Source organism: Saprolegnia diclina (genome assembly GCF_000281045.1).
Source record: "Saprolegnia diclina VS20 unplaced genomic scaffold supercont1.126, whole genome shotgun sequence".
Classification (NCBI taxonomy): Eukaryota; Oomycota; class Saprolegniomycetes; order Saprolegniales; family Saprolegniaceae; genus Saprolegnia; species Saprolegnia diclina.
Window position 1 is genome coordinate 7280 of NW_008246193.1, and position 20400 is coordinate 27679.

At 56.3% G+C, this 20400-nt stretch overlaps 8 protein-coding genes across 9 annotated transcripts; 3 read left to right on the forward strand and 5 right to left on the reverse strand.

Moving 5' to 3' along the window:
* The first annotated feature begins 4019 nt into the window (after positions 1 to 4019).
* SDRG_16390 (hypothetical protein) lies at positions 4020 to 5122 on the forward strand. Its single transcript, XM_008622598.1, has 2 exons — positions 4020 to 4769; positions 4822 to 5122. The coding sequence occupies exons 1-2, from the start codon at positions 4127 to 4129 to the stop codon at positions 5064 to 5066; spliced, it is 888 nt and encodes a 295-aa protein (XP_008620820.1). The 5' UTR covers positions 4020 to 4126; the 3' UTR covers positions 5067 to 5122.
* Positions 5123 to 5147: 25 nt separating this feature from the next.
* On the reverse strand, positions 5148 to 7175 carry SDRG_16391 (hypothetical protein; the record flags this gene model as incomplete). The annotated part of the gene is made up of 1 exon (XM_008622599.1): positions 5148 to 7175. One exon carries the CDS (start codon positions 7173 to 7175, stop codon positions 5148 to 5150), a length of 2028 nt encoding a protein of 675 aa, XP_008620821.1.
* Positions 7176 to 8480: 1305 nt separating this feature from the next.
* On the reverse strand, positions 8481 to 9448 carry SDRG_16392 (RarD protein; the record flags this gene model as incomplete). The annotated part of the gene is made up of 1 exon (XM_008622600.1): positions 8481 to 9448. One exon carries the CDS (start codon positions 9446 to 9448, stop codon positions 8507 to 8509), a length of 942 nt encoding a protein of 313 aa, XP_008620822.1. The 3' UTR covers positions 8481 to 8506.
* Positions 9449 to 9856: 408 nt separating this feature from the next.
* Positions 9857 to 10928, reverse strand: SDRG_16393 (RarD protein). The gene has a single exon (XM_008622601.1). The coding sequence runs from the start codon at positions 10822 to 10824 to the stop codon at positions 9886 to 9888; it is 939 nt and encodes a 312-aa protein (XP_008620823.1). The 5' UTR covers positions 10825 to 10928; the 3' UTR covers positions 9857 to 9885.
* Positions 10929 to 11331: 403 nt separating this feature from the next.
* On the reverse strand, positions 11332 to 12315 carry SDRG_16394 (RarD protein; the record flags this gene model as incomplete). The annotated part of the gene is made up of 1 exon (XM_008622602.1): positions 11332 to 12315. One exon carries the CDS (start codon positions 12313 to 12315, stop codon positions 11392 to 11394), a length of 924 nt encoding a protein of 307 aa, XP_008620824.1. The 3' UTR covers positions 11332 to 11391.
* A 1595-nt stretch (positions 12316 to 13910) lies between these two features.
* SDRG_16395 (hypothetical protein) lies at positions 13911 to 15651 on the forward strand. Its single transcript, XM_008622603.1, has 6 exons — positions 13911 to 14152; positions 14204 to 14869; positions 14910 to 15151; positions 15194 to 15278; positions 15323 to 15435; positions 15483 to 15651. The coding sequence occupies exons 1-6, from the start codon at positions 13931 to 13933 to the stop codon at positions 15616 to 15618; spliced, it is 1464 nt and encodes a 487-aa protein (XP_008620825.1). The 5' UTR covers positions 13911 to 13930; the 3' UTR covers positions 15619 to 15651.
* Positions 15621 to 18970, reverse strand: SDRG_16396. 2 transcript variants are annotated; one of them, XM_008622605.1, is made up of 18 exons: positions 18795 to 18970; positions 18318 to 18752; positions 18166 to 18269; positions 17955 to 18117; positions 17808 to 17903; positions 17611 to 17763; positions 17521 to 17561; positions 17324 to 17471; positions 17210 to 17278; positions 16996 to 17163; positions 16825 to 16950; positions 16672 to 16771; positions 16561 to 16628; positions 16398 to 16518; positions 16242 to 16349; positions 16124 to 16193; positions 15950 to 16079; positions 15621 to 15901 (listed from the first exon to the last, which is right to left on the reverse strand). In XM_008622605.1, exons 1-18 carry the CDS (start codon positions 18945 to 18947, stop codon positions 15704 to 15706), a joined length of 2451 nt encoding a protein of 816 aa, XP_008620827.1. In that variant the 5' UTR covers positions 18948 to 18970; the 3' UTR covers positions 15621 to 15703. The 2 variants fall into 2 exon arrangements, with proteins under 2 accessions (XP_008620827.1, XP_008620826.1); XM_008622604.1 differs by having other exon boundaries at positions 16242 to 16518.
* An 890-nt stretch (positions 18971 to 19860) lies between these two features.
* Positions 19861 to 20278, forward strand: SDRG_16397 (hypothetical protein; the record flags this gene model as incomplete). The annotated part of the gene is made up of 2 exons (XM_008622606.1): positions 19861 to 20199; positions 20246 to 20278. 2 exons carry the CDS (start codon positions 19861 to 19863, stop codon positions 20276 to 20278), a joined length of 372 nt encoding a protein of 123 aa, XP_008620828.1.
* Positions 20279 to 20400: the final 122 nt, after the last annotated feature.

A 20400-nucleotide genomic window follows, 5' to 3' on the forward strand; every position in this document is an offset into this window, starting at 1 on the left:
AGGCGCAGTTTGCTTGTTACCGTCACGGACGACGACGAGTGCGCGTCACCAACGTCTGAGTACAAGCAAGAGGCCGACAAATCGCTTGTCTAGGTGTCGGCACTTGAAAATGACGCATATGCACCAAGATCCAAAATAAGATATATAATCTCGTATATATATAGAAATACTCTTTCTTACGGCGCAGTCTACCTGGTAGACTGACTCCGATAGGTGCGATCTACCAGCACTTAGAGGGTCAGTCTACGGCACTTAAGAGGGTTATTCCGCACTTAAGAGGGTTATTCCGCACTTAAGGGGTACTCGTTTTGGATTCGAAATGCTCGCATTTGTTGTTATTCACAGCACGGGCGCTGGGCGCTCATGGAGGAAGTAATTGGCTTGTATGTGCCTCCATAATTATAGCAACTGCAGCGATTGCCACTCGCTACCTCCACGAAGCAATGCCTAAGGGCCCAGGAAGGCTCCCTACGTACCAGGAATATGCGATCAATCAAATACCTGAAGCTTCCACGGGCCTTTAGTGATGCATTCGGCATTTGCAGCCGCTCACTAAAACTAAAACTGACAGTAATACTCGCGTACTCGCACACAAGTACGAGCATACCGAACGAGCATACCGAACCTTCATGCCAAACCTTCACAATACCTTCACAACGAGAGCAAAAACAACGCTTGATAACCAGCTTGCCAATTGTCAATATAAATCTATTTTATAATCCTATAATCAAAATTGACTCACAGCTCAAGTCGATCAGCTTTGCCTTCATAAGCAAACGGTCAGGGTATCGAACCCGTGATTTTGCACATTTTTCGCAGCTCAAATAAAATTCACCTATCCTTATTTTTGATACGCTACGAGCATGGCGCCAACGCTAACCAAGTTACGCCCTGTACTGCGCCTTATGCACACGCACACTGTGATGTTCACCAATTACTGCGTTATGAATATACATATTCGAAGCGCTATGCGTCCAGCCCCCGCATCGCTTGGAGGACAATAGACCGCTTCCTGGTCGGTACTAAGTTAGTAGAAAAAAACGCCCTTTCGTTGCGCCCCTGCAAGCACTAGCGGATAGTAGTAAAACGGCAAACCGAGCTGTGTACGCAAGCCCTTATATATATAAGAACGTGTTCCGCGTTATCTTCATTATGACACAAAGTCTTCGCATATGTAGCGCTACGCCTGAATGCGTGGGAGTTGGCTCCAGCACTTGGTCGTTCGGAGTGAGCTGCGTACGGAGAGATCCATCCCGTGGTGGACCCCACTCGCCGAGTCATAGCCCTTACGTAATGAAAGTGATTGATGTCATCCCTACGCTAGTGGGCTGGAGCTCCAATGCATCGAGTAGAGCCCGGGAGAGGAAATATGGTCCTGTGTTCCATCGCTCTTTGCCACAGCAACAGCCACTCTTTCGTACTTCCGTGAGGCGCCCGTTTAATTAAGCATACAACACGACTAGAAAGACAACATAAAGCTTTGACGCACTGCTAGCTCTACAGGAAGGCTATACCTTGCTCACTTGCATGTCCAAACCCGCGCAACGACTCGATATGCATGCCCGCAACTAGTGTCCCTCCAGCAGATTCAAATACCGTCGCATTCGAATCTTCTGCCTGATTCATTCCGGATAATTCATTTCCTGTTGTCTTCATCCGCCGGGATCAATGCGCAAACGCGGAACGCCGCGAGAAAATTCCATTGGCCGGCCAGGCAGGTCAACAGCCACATCAAGCGTCACGTCAACAAACGCGTATCCGGAAATAGCTCTTATTGGCTGGAATGGTGGAGCATTTCATACAACCTTGCATTTGATTGGTCGGAACAGAAAAGAACACGTGAAGCCATCGGACTTCACTTGACGCTAGCTTTCCATTGGCTCGAATAGACTGACTGGCCAGGAGCGCCCAACATTTTGAAACTCTAATCGCCATTTCACTTTTCAATTTGCTTCCGACTGCGCACATGGCCGACGGCCAACAAAGTCTGTCGCCGGGCATCAAGGCTATTTGTCCGGAAGGGCGCCGCATCACCGGCATTCCGGCCACGCTCGCCGCCGCCGCCACGGACTAATGCAACAAAACTCGCACCACGGTCAAGACGACAAAATCTTCGTGGTGGCCAGTCGTTCAAGCAGGTTGCCAGGACAGTCGAGCAAGGCGTCGGACACGTGCTCGATCGCTACGGGCGCGCCGTCGGACCAGTCAAGCGGCAGCAGGGCGGCAACGGGTCGGTGGGGCGCCGTTTCGGCTCTGTCGGGCGCCGTGTCGAGTCGTACTTTGCGCCGTCAGGCCCATCGGGCAGCAACGGGTCGGTCGTACGCCGCGTCAAGTCGGTCGGTCGTACGCCGCGTCAAGTCGGTCGGTCGTACGCCGCGTCGTGTCGGTCGGTCGGACGCCGCGTCAAGTCGGTCGCGCGCCGCATCGTGTCGGTCAGGCGCCGTATCGGCTCTGTCGGGCGATTTTATACCGCGCCGCTGACGCGGCGCATCATGAGCTTCTTCGAGCATCAAGAAGCCTACCACGCAACCGCGTGGCCCACCCGACGGTTGCATTGCCAGGTCAAGAAGCCGGAGAAGATACAACATGGTATGTCCAACCGTCTGTTTGAGAAGGCGTGAATAGTGTGCTCGATAATCAAGTCTCTTGCTTTCCCCGCATTTTGGTCGTGTTGCGTGTTCTTTAAGGTTTTCATCGATATAGGCGTCACCGCGGCGATGACGTGCTCTGTTGTCGTCATTCAAGGTACGATGGCGTATGCTCAAGCACTGCCGTCTCTTGCCCTTTTCGACAACTCCCGGCTTTGGACGCGCTGCGCGGCCCGTTCTGCACCCGATTGCTACCGACGCCATGCTCGTGGTTCGCTTCGACGGCGCCGTTGATTCTCGTCTTTCCTGCGGCTGCGGAAGAAGGCGCCGCCGCAGCATTGAAGTCCTCTTCCGGTCAGCCCGACACTCGAGCCATTTGCGCCCGCGCGGCCTGCCGGTTCCGCTTCACGTGCAGGACTCGCTTGCTTTCTGAAGGCGTATGCGCACACCAAAATTGAAGAAAGTGCACTTGGCGCAGGCGATGTAGCAAAGTACCCAGGCGCGCGTTTTTTGTAAACTTGATATATTGATACTTTTGTGTTCCTAGTTGCTATTTCGCACGTATGCGCAAAGGAAGAGCTGCAGCGCGCTGCCTAGTTGTCTACTAGCTTTGAGCTAATTATTGTTTTGTCGAATGCTTTTTGTACGACAATTTCCTCCATCGCTGGAGGCTTGACTATGCTAAACCGGTCACATCCGGTTGCGCTGGCCAGTCTACCAGTCTACCCAGTCTACCACTGAAAATCACGCAATGATCACATATCTTTATAATCTTGTCTTATTGTAAGCTAATATGAAATTGTGAATAGAGTACGTATTGCGCGAGGAGGCTTGACAGTATCTGCGATGCAGCAGCAAGCATCGCGGGTTTCGGAGGGTCCCATGCACACACATATTTTGGCTGACCAATGAGAACGCAGATATGAGATCATTTTGTATAATCACATACTAGTACTACATAAGCCACAGACCGCACACAACACAGGAATCGTCTGATCAGGTGTAACCCGGTGATTCCAACCAACTCAATGGACCCATGCATCTACCTGCCGAGGTAGATGCCGCTAGGTAGACGCATTCATTCGAATGCAAGACTTCTAATATTAGTGGGAGCTCAGTCATCGGCGTGTCCTGGACGTTGGTCGCTGGAATGATGGTCTATGTTCCGAGCCGTACTTCCGACGTTGCAAGTGTCACTGCGCAGGTGATCTTCAAAATTCAAAAATCCCTAGTCGCAGAACATTAAACAAACGGGATCACGGAACTATCGCTGTGGGTGGCTACAGTCGAGTGGAGTGGTCGACATCCGGTCCACGGCAACAAATTTCATGAAGCGTGTGCAACCGTCGACGCCATTCCAACGACTCGGCCAAACGAGCGGTGGCCACGAGAAAAGGGCCGTGGTACCCACACCCAGTGCTCGGTTTCTCCTGGCAGAGCCTTGGTAACTGCGACTTGGTCCGGTGTACTCGGTTTGTCCTCCTGCTGTCGCTGCCGCCTCCTCTCCCAAAACACGTCATTTTCATTTTTGCATCGTCATGATCCAAGCCATCGAGACTGCCGCAGCCTTCTTGGACTCTATCGCGCCACTGACAATCGCAGATCCTGAGGGACTGCAACTCATTGGCATCGTCGCGCGCGTCACTACCGGCAACCATCACTTTGTCTCGGTCGACGCAACGACCGGCGAGGTCCGCGCCTGTGCCCTTGTCACCAGCCGCGGGCTCATCATGAGCCCGACCATGGAAGCCACCGACGCCCGTGCGCTTGGCCTCCTCGTCGCCTCAACCGTGCCCGGTTTAATTCCCGAAGCACGGGGTCCGAAAGCGAGCCTCCCAGCATTTCTCGACGGCTACACCTCCAAGCACGTGACGGCCAAGGTGACACCGCACCATCACTTGCTGCTCTACGTGCTCAACCCAGCGGCGCTGCCGACGAACGTCAACGCCATCGGTGGTCGGACTGTGGTCGGTGCCGCGGCGCTGGCAACGACTGAGCACAAGCCTTTGCTCCTTGCGTTTATGGCGCGCTTCTACGACGAGGTCGGTGAGCCCTCGACGCCCGCCGCGATTGAAGCCAGCCTCGACGCGCAGATGGCACGTCAAGGCATGTATGTCTGGCTCGTGGACGGCAGTGTCGTGGCCTGCGCCGGGCACTCGGCCCCTGTGCCTGCCCCCGATGGTATTATACGTCCAAGAAGGACACTATTGTCTTATGTGTCTGTGATGACTAGGGTCGTTTGCGCTGTATCGCATCATGACGGTGTTTACACCGGAAGCGCATCGGGGCAACGGGTACGCGTCGGCGCTGACGGCGAGTATTTGCCACAACCTGCTTGCATTGCGTGACGGACCGCCAAGCCGCCTCATGCTCTTTGCAGACGCGACGGTCGCGGCGGCCAACAAGGCATACCAACGCATTGGTTTTGTTCAAAAGAGCGAGATGATTACAGCGCGTGTCGAATCGACCGAGTCATAAGGCAGAATTCATACAGCGTTTTCAAGAGTACATCAACTGCAATGTCTGCCTTCCAAACACCAACGCGTTGGGCTGTTTTCTTTACTGTCTCTGGCTCAAACACGCGTGTGTGAGCAATCGCTGGAGCTCGGCATCCTGGACGGCAGCAGCGCAACGCTGGGCGTTGGCGCCAGCGGCATTGCGCCAGAAATGACTACAAACACTGGCCAGTGCCCAGTCCACGACCGCCCCGCGCTTCAAGAGTGTTGTTGCGCGCGCTTCGACGGATGGCAGGAGCTCCAAGTTGGCCTTTTGTCCTTGGGTCGTCAACTCGGACGAGGTGAGTTCGCGCAGCGTTGGGCGCCAGCGGTCCGGGAGCACAAACAAATCGAGCAGAAAGAGGACGTTGTCGATGGCGTCCGTCGGGTGCATGCAGAGTGGCAGGAGCCGCTGGCTCTTGGTCGCACACTGCGGCACACCGGCGATCGCACCAAGCGCGGACCGCGCGGCTTCGATGCTGGGACACCACTGCTTGAATGTCTCGGGACTTGTGATGGTGATCTCGGCTTCGAGTACGCTTTTCCAGCCGAGCTCGGGCTGGCGCTTCAAGATACGCGCCGCGACGTCGGGTCTGCCGTGCCGCCAGGCTTCCTTGACAGCCGAGACCGACCCGCCTTCGTGTCGATGCGTCAATAGAAAATCGACTATCGGCCACGCGCTGCTTGTCACGGCGCCGTCGAGCGCGGCGGTCGTGCAGCCAGCCGGCGAATGCTCGTGGAGGTACTGGACGAGTGCGAGACTGCCTTGGGTGCACGCCTCGTCCAACCACGCCGCGCGATACGGAACCTCGAAAGCCACCAAAAGTCGAATGACCTCGATGGTGTAGCGCGTGATCGCAAGCGACTCGAGTGTCGGAAATGTATACCCGAGGGAGAGTAGATGCTGCGCGATCGACGCATGACCGTTCTCCAGTGCAATCCCAACGACGCGGTTTCGGCTACCGCCTTCGCTTCGGTGGGCCAAGAGGAAGCGCACGACGGGCTCATGGCCGTTGCCAGCAGCGTCGTCGACAGCAAAGACGGTGCAGTCGTAAGTGCCAAGAGAATGGAGGTACTGAACGACCGCAAGGTGACCGTTGGCCGCCGCAAAGTCGAGCATGTTAAGCGACGCACCCTCAGTTCGGTGCTCGGCGAGGAAGCGGACAACGTCGAGATGGCCGAGCGCAATGGCTTCGTCAAGCGCCTTGACGGTGCAGCCTTCGGTTCGGTTGAAATGAAGAAACTCAACGACCTCCAAATGACCGTTGGCCGCCGCCTCGTCCATGGCCTTGACGGTGCAGCCTTCGGTTCGATGCGCATGCAGAAAGGCGACGACCGCCAAATGCCCATTCGCTGCCGCCTTGTCGAGCGCGTCTGTCCGACAAGAAAAGCCGAGCTCGTGGAGCTGTCGTACGAGCGGCAGCCACCCTTGTGCGGCAGCGTCCTCCAAGAGCGACGGGTACGCGAGCCACGGAAGCAACTCGAGGGCCAGCATGACGTTGGTCAGCGTACCCTGGACAATGGCCGACCGGATGTCGGACGAGAGGACACCATTGTTGCTGACGCCAAAGCGCACCAGCAGCATGAGGGCCTTCGAGTCGTTGCTGCGCAGCGCTTGCGCGAGCGCCCAACGCGTTTGGGTACCTTGTCGCTCGACGAGCGCGTTGAGAGGTCGGCGGAGCTCGGGCACGTTCCTTCGCTGGTTCAGAAGAAACTCGGCAATCTCGATGCGGCTGCTGGTGAACGCCAGCATGATGGCGTCTTCGGACGCGAGATCCGGACGACACCGAAGGATGCGCTGGGTGAGGCGCAGACAACCTTGGGCAATGGCCACGTGCAGCGGCAACCGCTCATCGCGCTCAAGGCCTCTCAGACCGTACAGCATGGCGCCGAAATGAGCCATTGGCGAGAGGCCGTCGGTAAAGCGAGAGTGGAAGGACGGGTCGACAACATACTGATGTCCGGCAAAGCCCACGAGGCAGTCGATGGCGCGGAAGGCCTTCTGGACGTCGGCGTAGACGCCAGACTGGAAGCAAAAGACGACCGACGCAAGCTCGGGCTGCTGGAGCACGACGCTCCCAAAGTTGGCCATGCAACTATGGCAAAGTGGTGCTCTGCATCAGAGGTCTGCACGGGATTTTCGACCCACCCAACCCAGCCCATTGGTTAAAAAATATTTTTCGACCCACCCAGCCCAGCCCATGGGGTCTTTCAACCCACCCAGACCCATACCCAGACCCACGGGTCGATGGGTCTGCTGAGGGTCAATGGGTCCAATATAAAAATATCAATCAAAACAATTGACCAAGCAAAATAGGAGAGGAGGATTGGGCATCTTGTCGTCACACCAGTCAACGGTGACGAGCTTGCGCTTCGCGCCGCGGTCCGTCGTTGCCGATGAATGGTACATGGCGTCCTGCGTCGAGGTTGGAGCGTTGGAAGCGACGCGAGCCTTCGGTGAAGCGGGCAAGTCGGGCATTTCCGTCGCAATGTCCTTGATTAGTGCGATCGCCCGCGTCTCTTCGTCGGCCGAAATGTACTCCTTCTTGAGCGAGCCGAGCTTCGTCGGGTCGAAGAAAGGCGGCCGCGAGATGGATGTCGCTGAAAAGGATCTTCTCCGTGAGCACGTCGCCAACTGCCTTGCGTAAGGCAGCGATATCGCTGGAGTCGGCGTCATCGGGAAGGCAATGCTTGCGTAGCGCAGAGACGAAAGCAAGTCACGGATTGAGGACATGAAGATCACCGCAAGAAGACTTAAGTGTTGTCGAGAGATGACAAAACTGAGGTCATTATTCACACATATTACATGTAGCTGTCGGCATTCACGAGGCGGGAGTCGGCGGAGCTCTCGGTGGCATGACCGCATCACGCATTCAGAAGCCACGAGTCGTCATGGGACGTCGTCATCATTCGCTGACGATTACATGATCGAAGCTGGGTCGGCATGGCCGCTGCCCATGCGCCAACCCGACCCAACCCATGTTTTTTTCGGGCCGACCCAACCCAACCCGGCACCACTTTTTTTTTCGACCCACCCAGCTGGGCCCACGAGCCCGGGTTGGGCCGAGCCGAGTCATGGGTCATGGGCCAATGGGTCATTCTGCGGATCTCTGCTCTGCATGGATACCGGTATGTCATTTGGCATGCGAACTTCATTCACCGGCGTCCTCGAGATCCCAGAGTGCACGTTGCGAGTGCACACGTGTACCTTCACTCACGGCGCGACTTTGCAGCTGTGCGACAGACGCATGTAACGTCTGGAGCTGGAATGGACGGTCTCGGTTGCTGGCGGTTTCAGGTCGGTTGTCCGCATATCACTTGGCCACCTCTTGTTGCGTGCATTCGCAAGGCTAGCAATTTGCACCAATTTATGAACGATGCCTGCACCAGAAACTCAAACAAATAGAATGCCACACTACAAAGTTACACATGCGACTCGTCGACGCGCTTGTACTCGGTCGTTGGCACCGGGCACTCGATCGGTTTGGTCTCTTGGCGCTTGTACGTCAAGACGCTGTCGGTCGTAAAGACCACGAGCGCGATCCAAATCACGATAAAGCCAATGAGCTTGGTCGTCGTGAACGGCTCGTCGTAGAGGAAAAGGCCCAGCAGAAACGTGATCGTCGGGCAAACGTACTGCAAAATGCCCATGAGAGCCATCGGGATGACCGGCGCCGCCTTGGCAAAGAGGATCAACGGCAAGATCGTAATCACGCCCGTGCCCACGAGGAGGAGATTGGTCTTGGTGTCGACGTGGCCAAACGCCCCGCTGCCCTGCGCGTCGACGCAAACCAAGTAGATGGCTGCCGGCACGAGCATCAAGCTAGTCTCGAGCGTCAAGCCATGGAACGAGTCGAGCGGCGCCATCTTCTTGGCCAAATTGTACAAGCCCGACGTCGTCGCGAGCGTGATGGCGAGGTACGGGAACTTGCCGTACGCGATCGTCGGGATCAAGACGCCGACGAGCGCGATGCCGAGCGCGATCCACTGCCACTTGGAGAGCGATTCCTTGAGGAAGACGCGACCGAGAACCGCGTTGACCATCGGGTTGATAAAGTACCCGAGGCTGAGTTCGATGATGCGGTTCGAGTTGGTCGCAAAGACGTAGATGAAGAAGTTGCCCGTGAGGAGGACGATCGCAATGCCGTAAATCAAGATATTGCGCTTCGTAAAGGCGACAGCCGCGTACGCGCGCCATTGGCACGTCAGAAGCACGATGGCGAGGAGGATGAGGCCGGACCACAACACGCGGTGCACGGCGACTTGCATGTCGGGCACGTCCGGGAGCTGCTTCCAGTAGATGGGAAAGAACCCCCACATCGTAAACGCCGTGAGCGCGCAGAGGACGCCGTGCTGCAGTGACATCGACATGGCAAAAAGCAAAGTGACGTCGCTGGACGTGGGAGTTGGTCACGCTGGGATACGCAAGATACGTGGGTGCGGTCCACAGCATCCACTCGTTCTTGTACCTGGAGCAATCATTGCTTGTCGCGAGCGGTGCCATCGACGCGATACTGGAAGGCGATCGTTTTGAAGTGGTTTTAGTCGTACATTAGTACATTAGTACACCGAGAAAGTGCTCAACTAGACGTTTTTCGGTTATCAAGACAACGGAGGCTATGCAGGAGCAGGTTGGACGTCCCACGTCGGTTGGATACGTGGCTGCAATGTGTCGAGGGTGTGACGTTGGCGCGTCACGCCTCGACGATGCCAGCGACGGAGCGTTCATCAACTGCCTGTGTGATGACGTGGCAGCGCGAGCAAGCAGTCAACAAAGCAACCAAGACACAATATTTTTAAGCTTATACTGTCTCCTTCTCCTTGGACATCTCCACGTAGCTCGCGCTCGGTTCTTGGATAGCCACCGCTTTCGAACTCCGATGGTGCCAGTAAATGCCTTCGGCTGTAAACAGTAGGAGCGCCAGCCACACCAAAATGAACCCCACCAGCTTGTACGTCGAGAACGGCTCGTGGTAGATGAGCACGCCGACGAGGAACTGCAGACTCGGACACACATATTGGATGACGCCCAGCAGACTCAGCGGGATGCGCTGCGCCGCCGACGAAAAGAAGAGCAGCGGGATGATCGTCACGACGCCCGCCAGCAGCATGAGGACAGTCTGGACCGTGTTGACATGGAGAAAGGCTGCAGTGCCGTTCGCTTGGACGACAATGAGGTACGCTAGCGACGGGAGAAAGAGGATGCCGGTCTCGAGCGTGAGGCCGTAGAGAGAGTTGAGCGGCGCCTTCTTCTTGACGAGGCCGTAAAGGCCAAAGGAGAGTGCGAGGCAGAGTGCGATCCATGGAAACTTTCCGTAGGCAAACGCTACGACAAGGACGCCGGCAGTGGCCACAGCGAGCGACGCCCACTGGAGATACCGGAGTCGTTCTTTGAGAAAGGCGACGCCGAGGAGGACGTTGATGAGCGGGTTGATAAAGTACCCGAGGCTCGTTTCGATGACATGGCCGGCGTTGACGGCCCACACAAAGAGGAGCCAGTTGGTGAAGATCATAAGCGCCGAGACCGTGTAGATGACAAGGTTGCGCTTGGTGAGCGCGGCATCTCGGAACGCGGGCCATTGGCAGGTACCCAGAATGACGAGGCTAAGCGCGAGGAAGGACCAGACGATGCGGTGCATGGCGAGCTGGAGCGCCGAGATGTCATCGAGCTGCTTCCAGTAGATGGGAAAGAAACCCCAGATGATAAAGGCCGCGAGCGCGTACGCGATGCCGAGGCGCATGGGCGATGGCGGGGATCGAGGAACACTGCCGATGGAAAGGGCAACGTCGGCGCGCACCCGGAACACCACCGACGCCGGATCGTTCCGAGGGACCCCTACATAAAATGAATAGCTTGTCTTTTGTATCAATGGGGTGGGGGCCTTGAAAAAAGACGTGGAGTTTGCACTTGAAGTTGAAGTATGGGTGGTGGAGGAGCTGCCACGTGGGTGCGACGATACTAGTAAGTAGCTCATGTAGTAGTCTCGTTCGACGGCGATGGCTGCTCGCGAGAAGCTGGCATAAGAGTTTACTACGACGTCGACGGCGTCTCCGAGACTAATAATGGGCACCTCTGACGAATAATGGGCTCCTCTCCAGCACCGGCAAAAGGTTCAATAAGATCACGTAAGCTAAGATCTTACTTGCTTATTTGGCTCGGCGGAAAGGCTACTGCAAGTACCCACTAGGATACGATTCGCACCAATCATGTATCGACCCACGACGAAGCAATCCTTGAGATCATTCTGTAAAGATTCAAAGTTGCTAAGTATGTAGTAGCTCGGAAAGTCCTAATGGCTAGAAGAGGACTAGACGCTGTCGACGGGAGGAGTCTGGACGCTGTTGGCCGCTTCTGCGATCTTGGCGCGATGGAGCTCGACAAGACTTTCCATCGTGTACAGTAGCAGCGCAGCCCACACGAGGATGAACCCAATGAGCTTGAACGTCGAGAAGGGCTCGTCATACATGAAGACGCCGAGCAAAAACTGAACGCTCGGCGCAATGTACTGCGTAATGCCGAGGAGACTGAGCGAAATGCGCGGCGCCGCAATCGCAAACAGCAACAGCGGCGCGATGGTCACGGCGCCGCCGCCCACGAGCATGAGATTCGATGTCGTGTCGACGTGGCCAAAGGCACCGGACCCGTTGCACTCGGCGACAACGAGGTAGACGACCGACGGCGGCAGCAGTAGCATGCACTCGAGCGTCAAGCCGTTCAGCGCGGTCAGCGGCGCCAGCTTCTTGATATAGCCGTAGAGCGCAAACGTTGTAGCGAGCGTGAGCGCAATCCACGGAAACTTGGCGTACGCGATCGCAACGACAAGGACACCGGCCGCGGCGACCGCGATCGCGACCCACTGAAGCCATCGGAGTCGCTCGTAGAACAAGACAACCCCCAGCACGACGTTGAGAAGCGGGTTGATAAAGTACCCGAGGCTGGCTTCGACGATGTACCCGGCGTTGATGGCCCAAACGAGGAGGAGCCAATTGGTGAGGATGAAGACGCTCGAGAGCGCGTAGATGCCGGCGACGCGCCACGATGCAATCGCTTGCAGATATGCTTGCAACTGGCGCGATCCCACGAGGTACAGCAGGAGCAGCACAAACGACCACACGATGCGGTGGAGCGCTAGCTGGACGGCCGAGATCGCCTCGAGCTGCTTCCAGTAGATCGGAAAGAGGCCCCAGAGCACAAAGCACCCGACTGCAGCGAGAAGACCAATGTGCGGCATTGGGCAAAACTAAAAATGACAGCAAAGGAGATTGCGACTTTACAAGGGCAGTATCCGCGCTCTACGAATGGTACTAGCGTTCGCGTTCACGCGGTGCTTGTGCGCTTTCTTGTGATGAGTAGTAGTCGTGTTCTAGTCGTTATGTCGCAACGTGTATGACGTCACCGGCGACTGGCTTTCGCCGAATCAGACACGGGGTAGGGTAAAACGAGTGATGACACGAAACGTGGCAGCGTGCAATCGCGGTGCGCACCTGGATACGCCAAGAGGACCAAGTTGGCGTGAGTAGAAAGGGTTCTGTTTTCTACAGTGATACAAATTATTGCCAAGTTGCGACACGAGGCGCACAAGGCTACCCGTCGCCTGTCCAGGTTCCTTTCAGACTGTTAGTGGGCGTGCTCATTTGAGAAAGCTCATCGAGATGGCGCAGCTAGGCGTTTGCAACAAGAAGAAGAGTGAAGGATATGCAAAAGCTCAGTATCAACGTATATAATGTATTTCTCTTTTACTGGTTTCATTTTTAGCCAATTCGAAGCAGTTAGGTGTATGGAGCACGACGTCACGCTCCATTGATGCATGCAATGTCCTGCGAATATAGTACGAACGCCCGAGACCTTCAAGCGCAGGCAAACGGCAAGTTGCAAAAGAGAAGAAACACGACATAAACGTTTGCGACTTGTCTTTTGCCTGCGCTTGAAGGTCTCGGGCGTTCGTACTATATTCGCAGGACGTGGCATGCGTCGATGGAGCGTGACGTAGTGCCCCATACATCTAAACTGCTTCCAATTGGCAACAAATGAAACCCGTAAAAAGAAAGAAACACGACATAAACTTTTGCAACTTGCCGTTTACCTGCGTTTGGAGATATCGAGCGTTGGTAATATGCACGTAGGATATTGCATGCATCGATGGTGCGTGACGTAGTGGTCCATACATCTAAACTGCTTCCGATTAGCTACAAATGACACCCGTAAGGCCATTGGAAGCTGCCGATGATAATGAGACCGAGGGTGACGAAGGACCAGACGATGCGGTGCATGGCGAGCTAGAGCGCCGAGATGTCATCGAGCTGCTTCCAGTAGATGACCAAAAAGGCCTCGTCATCAGACCGCCAAGTCGATTAGGCAGCTGTTTTGACCCTAATCCACCATCGGCATGCTTGGCCAGTATCGCAATTGGGCTCCTGTCGACGATCGCTTGTCGACAAACGTGTTGCTGTTCAAGCACTCTTGCGAGAACCATCCTCGCCGCTTCAGTTAAAGTAATTACTTGGCCCGCGCGATGCTTTCCGTGAGCTGCCATCGACGTTGTTGGAGAACTACGCTGGACGAGCCAGTCCGACGTTGCCGGTCGGGCTGATCGAGGCAGATGCGTGTGGGATACCAAGGGAATGACAGAATTCCTGAGGAGGAGTCAGCATCGCACGACTATGCATTTGTGTATTTGATGTAGTTTACTAGTATCGCTCAACTTCTCGTCACTTCGACATTGTCGTCTCCTGTGCGCGGAGGCTAACGCGGCATGTGCCGAAAATAAGTCCGGCTGTTTCAACCGACAACGTGTTTCCTACACCTGTTTTAAACACTCCGAGTTTGGATCCGAGAGCGATCGGCCGATGGACCGACCACCGACGCTCGAGGACCTGGTCCGGGACGACGGCGATGCAATGTACGTGGCAGAGCCGTCGCGCACCGAAGCATTCCTCAGTCGCATCATCGAGCAGCAGCAGGATGAGCTGCATGCACTGCGCAAGACCGACCAACTGCCGCGTGGCGACGCTGTCGAGGGCAACAACAACGACCTCGTCATGGAGATCTCGATCAGCACCTTTATCGACGTTCGCACCTTTGTTCCTTGATGTGCCGTCGTGGCTCATGGAGACTGCTAGCTTGAGAACGCGCTCTTGACCAAGAAGAAGCAGCTCTTGCAGCGCGACGTGACCATCTCGCAGCTCCGCGCCGCGCTCACCGACGCCAACGAGCGCGCTGACGCCACGCAGACCGAGTACGACACACTGCGGCGCGAGCACCACGCCTTGCGCCTCTCGCTCGAGGCGCCACGCGCGAAACCCAAAGACGACATGAGCGACCATACGCTGTGCCGGCGGACCATGCACGAGCTCGACCAGCAGCGGCAGACGCTGGTCGAGCGCTGCCGGCTCCTCGCGCTCGAGGCCGCGCGATACCGCCATCACCAAGAGCGACTCAAGGCGCAGTGGTCCGAGGCGACGCAGGCCGTTGACCAACTTCAACACCAGCGGCAGCAGCAGCTCGATGTGATCCACGATCTACAAGCGCAGGTGCACGCCTTCCGCGCCATGCAGACAACCGCAAACCCGTCAATCTCGACGACGCTTACGTCGTCATCGACCATGACCGAGGCGTCAAGTGATGCGCCATCGTACGAGGTCTCGGCGGTTCGAACCACGGACCTGCAGATCATCGCGGCTCAAAACCACCGCATCGAGGCCCTCGAGGGTGTCGTCGACGCGTTGCGTTCGCAGGTCGAAGCGCTGCACGCACAGCAAACAACGTTCGACGCCGAGCATGCAACGGTACGTCAACCCCATGTATCTGAGCTCACTTGAACGGTAGCTGCGACGCCGCGCCAACGTCTGGAAGGGCTGCATCTACACGCTTCTCAACAAGCACCACAAGAGAACGCTGGATCTCCAAGCCGCTCTCAAAGCGCGCGATCTGCTGCAAGCGGAGAAGCGACAGTACATTGCCGACTACAAGAAACGCAAAGCGCAGTGTAGCGCGCTGCAGGCAACGCTGGAGGCCGCCAACGACCAGCTCGAGAAGGACCAGAGCATGCTGGCCGAGCACAAGACGCGGTAGTCACTCGATGCGACGGCGGTCGTGCTGAATCGAGCTAGGATACGGTACTATAGCCAGACGATCCGACACAACGCCGAGCGGATGCGAGCACTCGTTGCGACATGCGAAGCCATGCAGTCCAAGGTAGCCTGCTAGACGGCCACCCTGTGCATTATTATGCTTTGTAGCTGCAAGTTATCCAGGCGCGCTACCAGCGGTCCAACGTCCAGCGCAAGCAGCTCGCGGCGCAGTCGTCGACGTACAAGAGCCTACTCCACGACGAGAAGCGCGAGCGCGAAGCGTACGTCCTTTCTCTTTCACTTCCACGCCGCCCACGGCGCTTTGCAGCGCGCTGGTCGAGATCGAAGCGTTCCGGAATGCGCTCGTGCAAGTGTGCCAAGAAGCAATCGCCATGCCGCCCCAGTGGACCGTGGAGCATGTACAGACCGTCACCGGCATCGCCGAGCCCCTCGTGTACGGCTAAGATGGAGGAATTGTACATTGTATTTTGTCCACATTTTGCATTTTTGTCCATAAAAAATTATATTGCGTGGAGCTATCGCAAGCGGCTACGTTTCGTGGTGCTTGAAGAAGCGCACGAGGTGCGGCAGCGCTGGCCCAAACGACGGGAACGCTTGCGTCCGGTCGTTGATCCACTGCGGCAGGCGCGACCGGATGATCGGCGTGTTGTAGCGCCGGTCGAGGAGCACAATGCTTGCGTAATCCTTTTGGTGGCGAATCGAGCGCCCAATGCTCTGGTTGACGGCCTACATGTCCGTTTTGTTTCAATACTTCAACTTGAAAGAGACGCCGACCTTCATGCACATGTTGGAGTAAAACTCGTGGGACGTGAGCTTGGCGCCGGACGCTTCCATGTACTTCATTTGCTGCAGAAGTTCGGCGTCGTGTGGGTTCGGGTACGGAAGCCCAACCATGACAACGCAGCTAATATGAGGTTGGATCGCGCTTAGGGTTGGGGTTCAACCGACCGCGCCAAATCGTCGCTGAAGTTGATGCCCTCCGACATCTTGCCGCCCACGACGCTAAAGAGCAAGCCACCTACGCACGCAATTCTTATTCTTAGTGCGTCCTGATGAAACGAGGTACCCGTGTCGTGGCAGGCTGCTGCGTACGCCGTCAAGACGCCGTCGACGTCGGCGGCCGACTTTGGTTCGCGAAAGATGCGTTTCTTTTGCTCGAGCGCCGCCAGTTGCCCTAGTTCAACCACTGAATTGTCGTGCAGTCGGTAGACTAGGAAACAACCGTTGGCCGTCCAGTGGTTCACAATCTGCTGCTCGTACGCGTACGAGGGGAAGAAGCATACGACGCCCGCCGGCACGATGCGTACGAGGTTGAGCAGAATGCGCCCGACTTCGTCCATCGTCTAGAAATGTTTTAACATAATAGTTGATATGTTGGACTATACCTGCGGTAAATTGCGTTTCTGGTACGTGAAGTCCAGTTCCTGGTTGGTCGGTCCGACACTCAGCGCCACTACGAATCTCGCATCAGTCGCTCGCTGTCGATCTTTGTCTACCGCCAGTCAAGTGCGACGGCGGAATGATGTGCCCGCACGAAAAGACCTTGAGCCGGTCGGGCGACGACCCAAGGAGGAGCTGGTGGAGGACTTGGTCGATCTAATCGCACGCAACTTTAACATTGGCACGGCCAATCAAGACGCTGTACGCACGGGCTGCATCGTGCCACCGGCGAGGATCACCGACCGCGCTTCCGATAGGACGTCCGCAAAGTGCAACGCGGGGTTGAGGAGGAGGAATTTCAGACACGGCATCTTGCCGTCGCCACCCTCCTTGTCCTACAATCATGTCTTGAAACACGCAACTTTCAACTGGTGACATACTTGATAGTGGAGCAGGAGCCGGCCGTTTGTCGACGCAGTTGTGAGCGCCAGCATGAACGACTGGATCGACCGGAGTGGCGAAATGTGCGTGGACGTTGCACCGACCGTCGTCGCCTCCTGAAGACGCTCGCCGTCCTCCGAGAACTCGCTCGATAAAAACCCAAGGAGCTACATCCACGGGTTGGTGATCGCACGAGAGTGTTGTGGCTCGTACTTTTTGAGAAAGCTGGCTGCGCTCGAGGTACTGGTGGAGCTTGAACAAATTGATGTTGTCAAGCTTGGTCTACACACACGCAATTTTGACATTTCGCAGGCGCAACGTCGGTACCTCGAAGAGAAAGTCCGTGATGCTCCAGACCGTCGTCGTGGCCTCCTTGGCTTTGGCTTTGGCCGTGAGAAACTTGTGGCAGCTCTGCAGCACATTCAAAAGCTGCTTGATGTAGTAGACGTTCCGGCCTTTCAGTCGCCCTTCGTAACTACACCGACATATTGTTTCTACTTTCTAAATACTGTGGGCTGGCCTACCGCTTGAAGTAGCTCCACACTTGGCGCCGGGTTTGAATCCACTGTTTTACAACTTGATACATTCTGTACCAAACGTTGGACGAGGCGTACCTGTTGGCTCGAGACGAGCACCGCGTACGTGGCGTTGACAGCATCGGCAATGTTGTGCGCTTCGTCAAAGATGACAATACTGTCCTTGAGGCGAATGCCGAGTGACTCGCGCGTCGCCTTGCTCAGTAGCATCGAGTACGGCATCGCAATCACCTGGTATTTTCGTATACTTTTCCGAAAATTCAAAGGCTTTATACCTGCGCCGCGGAGAGGGCCGACCGCGCGCCATAGTAGGCACACGCTGAGAGCTGGTCGCCGAGTGTATACAGCTCTTCAATGTCCTGGACCTGCGCCTAAAGGTATAATGTATGAATCGCAACATTCGAGTGTCAAAATTTGCGTACCAACGCGTGCTGGCGGAAGTACCGCTGCAATGATTTCTTATTGTACGGACACCCCGGCGCCTTCTTCTTTGCCGACGTTGACTGGATCAAGTCGAGACACTTGTCGTTCATCGCTGCGTCCGTCTTGAGCTTGCGGACGTCCGGGTGGATGCACAGCGACTTGCTACGGAATCCAGATGGCTAAATGCACGCCACTTTCGAGCCCACGCACCGAGCACCGAGTGTGAGCGTCCGCAGCGACGCGCCAAACTTGGTCTTCTTGATCTCGTGCATAAACTGGCTCAGCTGCGAGTGCGTTCGACTGCAGTAGAAGATCTAGTCAAGAGTGTGTACCATTTTCATCCTGTGAATGCTCGTGTCTACCTGCACGATGCCATAGTCGACTGGCTCGTCAAAGCCGCGGCCAGCGTCTTCATCGTCGACCTCGTCGTCGCTGTCGTCGCGGCTGCCCGTCTCCTTGTCACTGAGGTACTCGGGCACAATGTAGTTCTCGTCCGTCTCGAGCGTTGCAGCTGCCGGTGGCTTGCGGCCGCGCGGCGCGTCTCGACCGCCGTGCATGAGCCGCAGGTCTTTCATGCGCGCGTGCGCTGGATTCGCGCGGATCTCGTCAAGCTTGGTGCACAGCGCCTTGAGCTCGGCTTGGTGCGCGGCCCCGGCCGACGGCGCCGCGTACGCCCGCAGCCACGCAGGTTCGTCCGAGGCTGTGGCAGCCGCGTCCTTCTCAAGAAGGACACCGCGGCTGTCCGTGTTGTGCTCGAGCCACGTGAGCGTGCCGCAGATCAAACTCAGCGACTTGCCCTACATTGCCGTTGCAGAAAGTGCAATGTCAGAAAGGCGTACCGTGCCAGTGGGCGACTCGAAGATGCCAATCTTGCGCTCGTCAATGGCCTCGTAGAGCTCCTTCATGAGACTCTCTTGGATCGAGTACGGCGGAAACGGAAAGCCAAACGGATGCGCGTCCTCCTCGACCTTCTGCCGCTTCGGCGCGCTCATGCCTGACCTCGCTGGGATTGCAGATATGGAGTTATAGAGGTCTCTTGAAGTTTTATGCCATCCGGTTGCCGCTACAGTGTATGCGGAGGGGACAACCTTTCTCCTTCCCATGCAACGTCAAGCTTCATGGAAGGAGCTATGGTATAGCTCAAGGGCGGCGCCTGCCTCTACATACCTCTGCTCTTCAAAATGGGTCCTCTGGTTTCGTTTGATGAAGGTCGTTTACTGGGGTGCCGGCTTGAGCGAGACGAGTTGAGTCGAGACTTGATGCACAAGATCACCTAAAGTCGCTAGGCGCAGAAGGGCACAGTAGCCACAACTTCACAGTGTACTACTTTGCATAACCCAGAGTCCCAAGCGTGTGACACAGCTGGTGGGGCCGTGGTCGTCTCCGCCATGAGCGGTCTACAGCCTATGGCGCTGGACACGCCGTGTGACTCGAATTGTTTTCATCTGAGTCGACAAGCGTTGAATTGACACCACACGTGGCAGATGGTCTCAGCACGTCCACACCATGCACAGAGCTCGTTATCGAAACGAAAGCATCGGCTCGTTCAACGACAGGATGAACTCTGGGCTCCACTCCAAGTGTCGATGTACTAAGGAGGACGCTACTACATGTATCCAGGAAGTACTTGCGCACCTGCTCCAGAACGTCCATTTCGACGCCACATGCGCTTCGGTCCTCACGCTGACCTGATCACGCGGCAGCTTTGACCATGCGGTGTCGATACATCTGGGTGCAATTCTGCACAAAAGTTTTTCTTCAATGTATCAAAGAAAATACGTGGCGTCGACTCTGCTGGCGCCAACTCTAGCAAGTGCACAGCAAAACAGTGTGTTTGCCATCGCACGACAGCACCATTCTTCGATTTGACGAGTTCCCAAACCATCCAACCCACCACCAAGTAGCATGTCCTACGTCCTCGACATCCTCTCGCCGCGCGGCCTTCTCAAGCAGTGGCAGCCTGCCGTGCTCACGCTACACGAGCAAACGCTCACGCTCACCGACAAGGGCAAAGTCGTCACCACGCTGCGCGTCGCTGCTGCCCGCCCGCTCCCCGCGACGCCCAAACAAACGTACCTTGTCGAGATTTCGCCAGCTTCAGGCGGCAAGATCTTGACACTGGCAGTCACCACAGCCTTCTTGCAGTCGCAGCTCATCGCCGTCGTCAGTGCGGCTGCTGCCTCGCCGTCGTGGACGCTGCCGTCCGTGTCTCGACTCGACATGCAACTGGCTGTCGCCGACGCCGTTCTCGCTTCATCATCGTCGTCGTGTGAGCCGTGCGGTGTGACAGTCGACGACATCCAAGATCACTTGCGCGGCATGAAGACGATCTATGACGCCATTGGCAACCTTGATTCGCCAGAAGCGCTCTACGAGTACCTCTTGGAACTCGAAGCGGCGTACGTGGGCGAGCACCGGCAGTTGCATGCGGCGGGCGGACCGCGC

Excerpts from the sequence above, each read along its gene's own strand:
- SDRG_16393 (XM_008622601.1), bottom strand. The coding sequence starts at position 10,824 with ATGCGCCTCGGCATCGCGTACGCGCTCGCGGCCTTTATCATCTGGGGT.
- SDRG_16395 (XM_008622603.1), top strand. The coding sequence starts at position 13,931 with ATGGACCGACCACCGACGCTCGAGGACCTGGTCCGGGACGACGGCGAT. Across the intron at positions 14,153-14,203 it reads CGATCAGCACCTTTATCGAC|CTTGAGAACGCGCTCTTGAC; the intron begins GTTCGCACCTTT and ends GGAGACTGCTAG. Across the intron at positions 14,870-14,909 it reads TCGACGCCGAGCATGCAACG|CTGCGACGCCGCGCCAACGT; the intron begins GTACGTCAACCC and ends CTTGAACGGTAG.
- SDRG_16396 (XM_008622604.1), bottom strand. The coding sequence starts at position 18,947 with ATGAGCGCGCCGAAGCGGCAGAAGGTCGAGGAGGACGCGCATCCGTTT. Across the intron at positions 18,753-18,794 it reads TCGAGTCGCCCACTGGCACG|GGCAAGTCGCTGAGTTTGAT; the intron begins GTACGCCTTTCT and ends ACGGCAATGTAG. Across the intron at positions 16,080-16,123 it reads TTCAGCGACGATTTGGCGCG|CTGCGTTGTCATGGTTGGGC; the intron begins GTCGGTTGAACC and ends ACCTCATATTAG.
- SDRG_16390 (XM_008622598.1), top strand. The coding sequence starts at position 4,127 with ATGATCCAAGCCATCGAGACTGCCGCAGCCTTCTTGGACTCTATCGCG. Across the intron at positions 4,770-4,821 it reads CCCTGTGCCTGCCCCCGATG|GGTCGTTTGCGCTGTATCGC; the intron begins GTATTATACGTC and ends TGTGATGACTAG.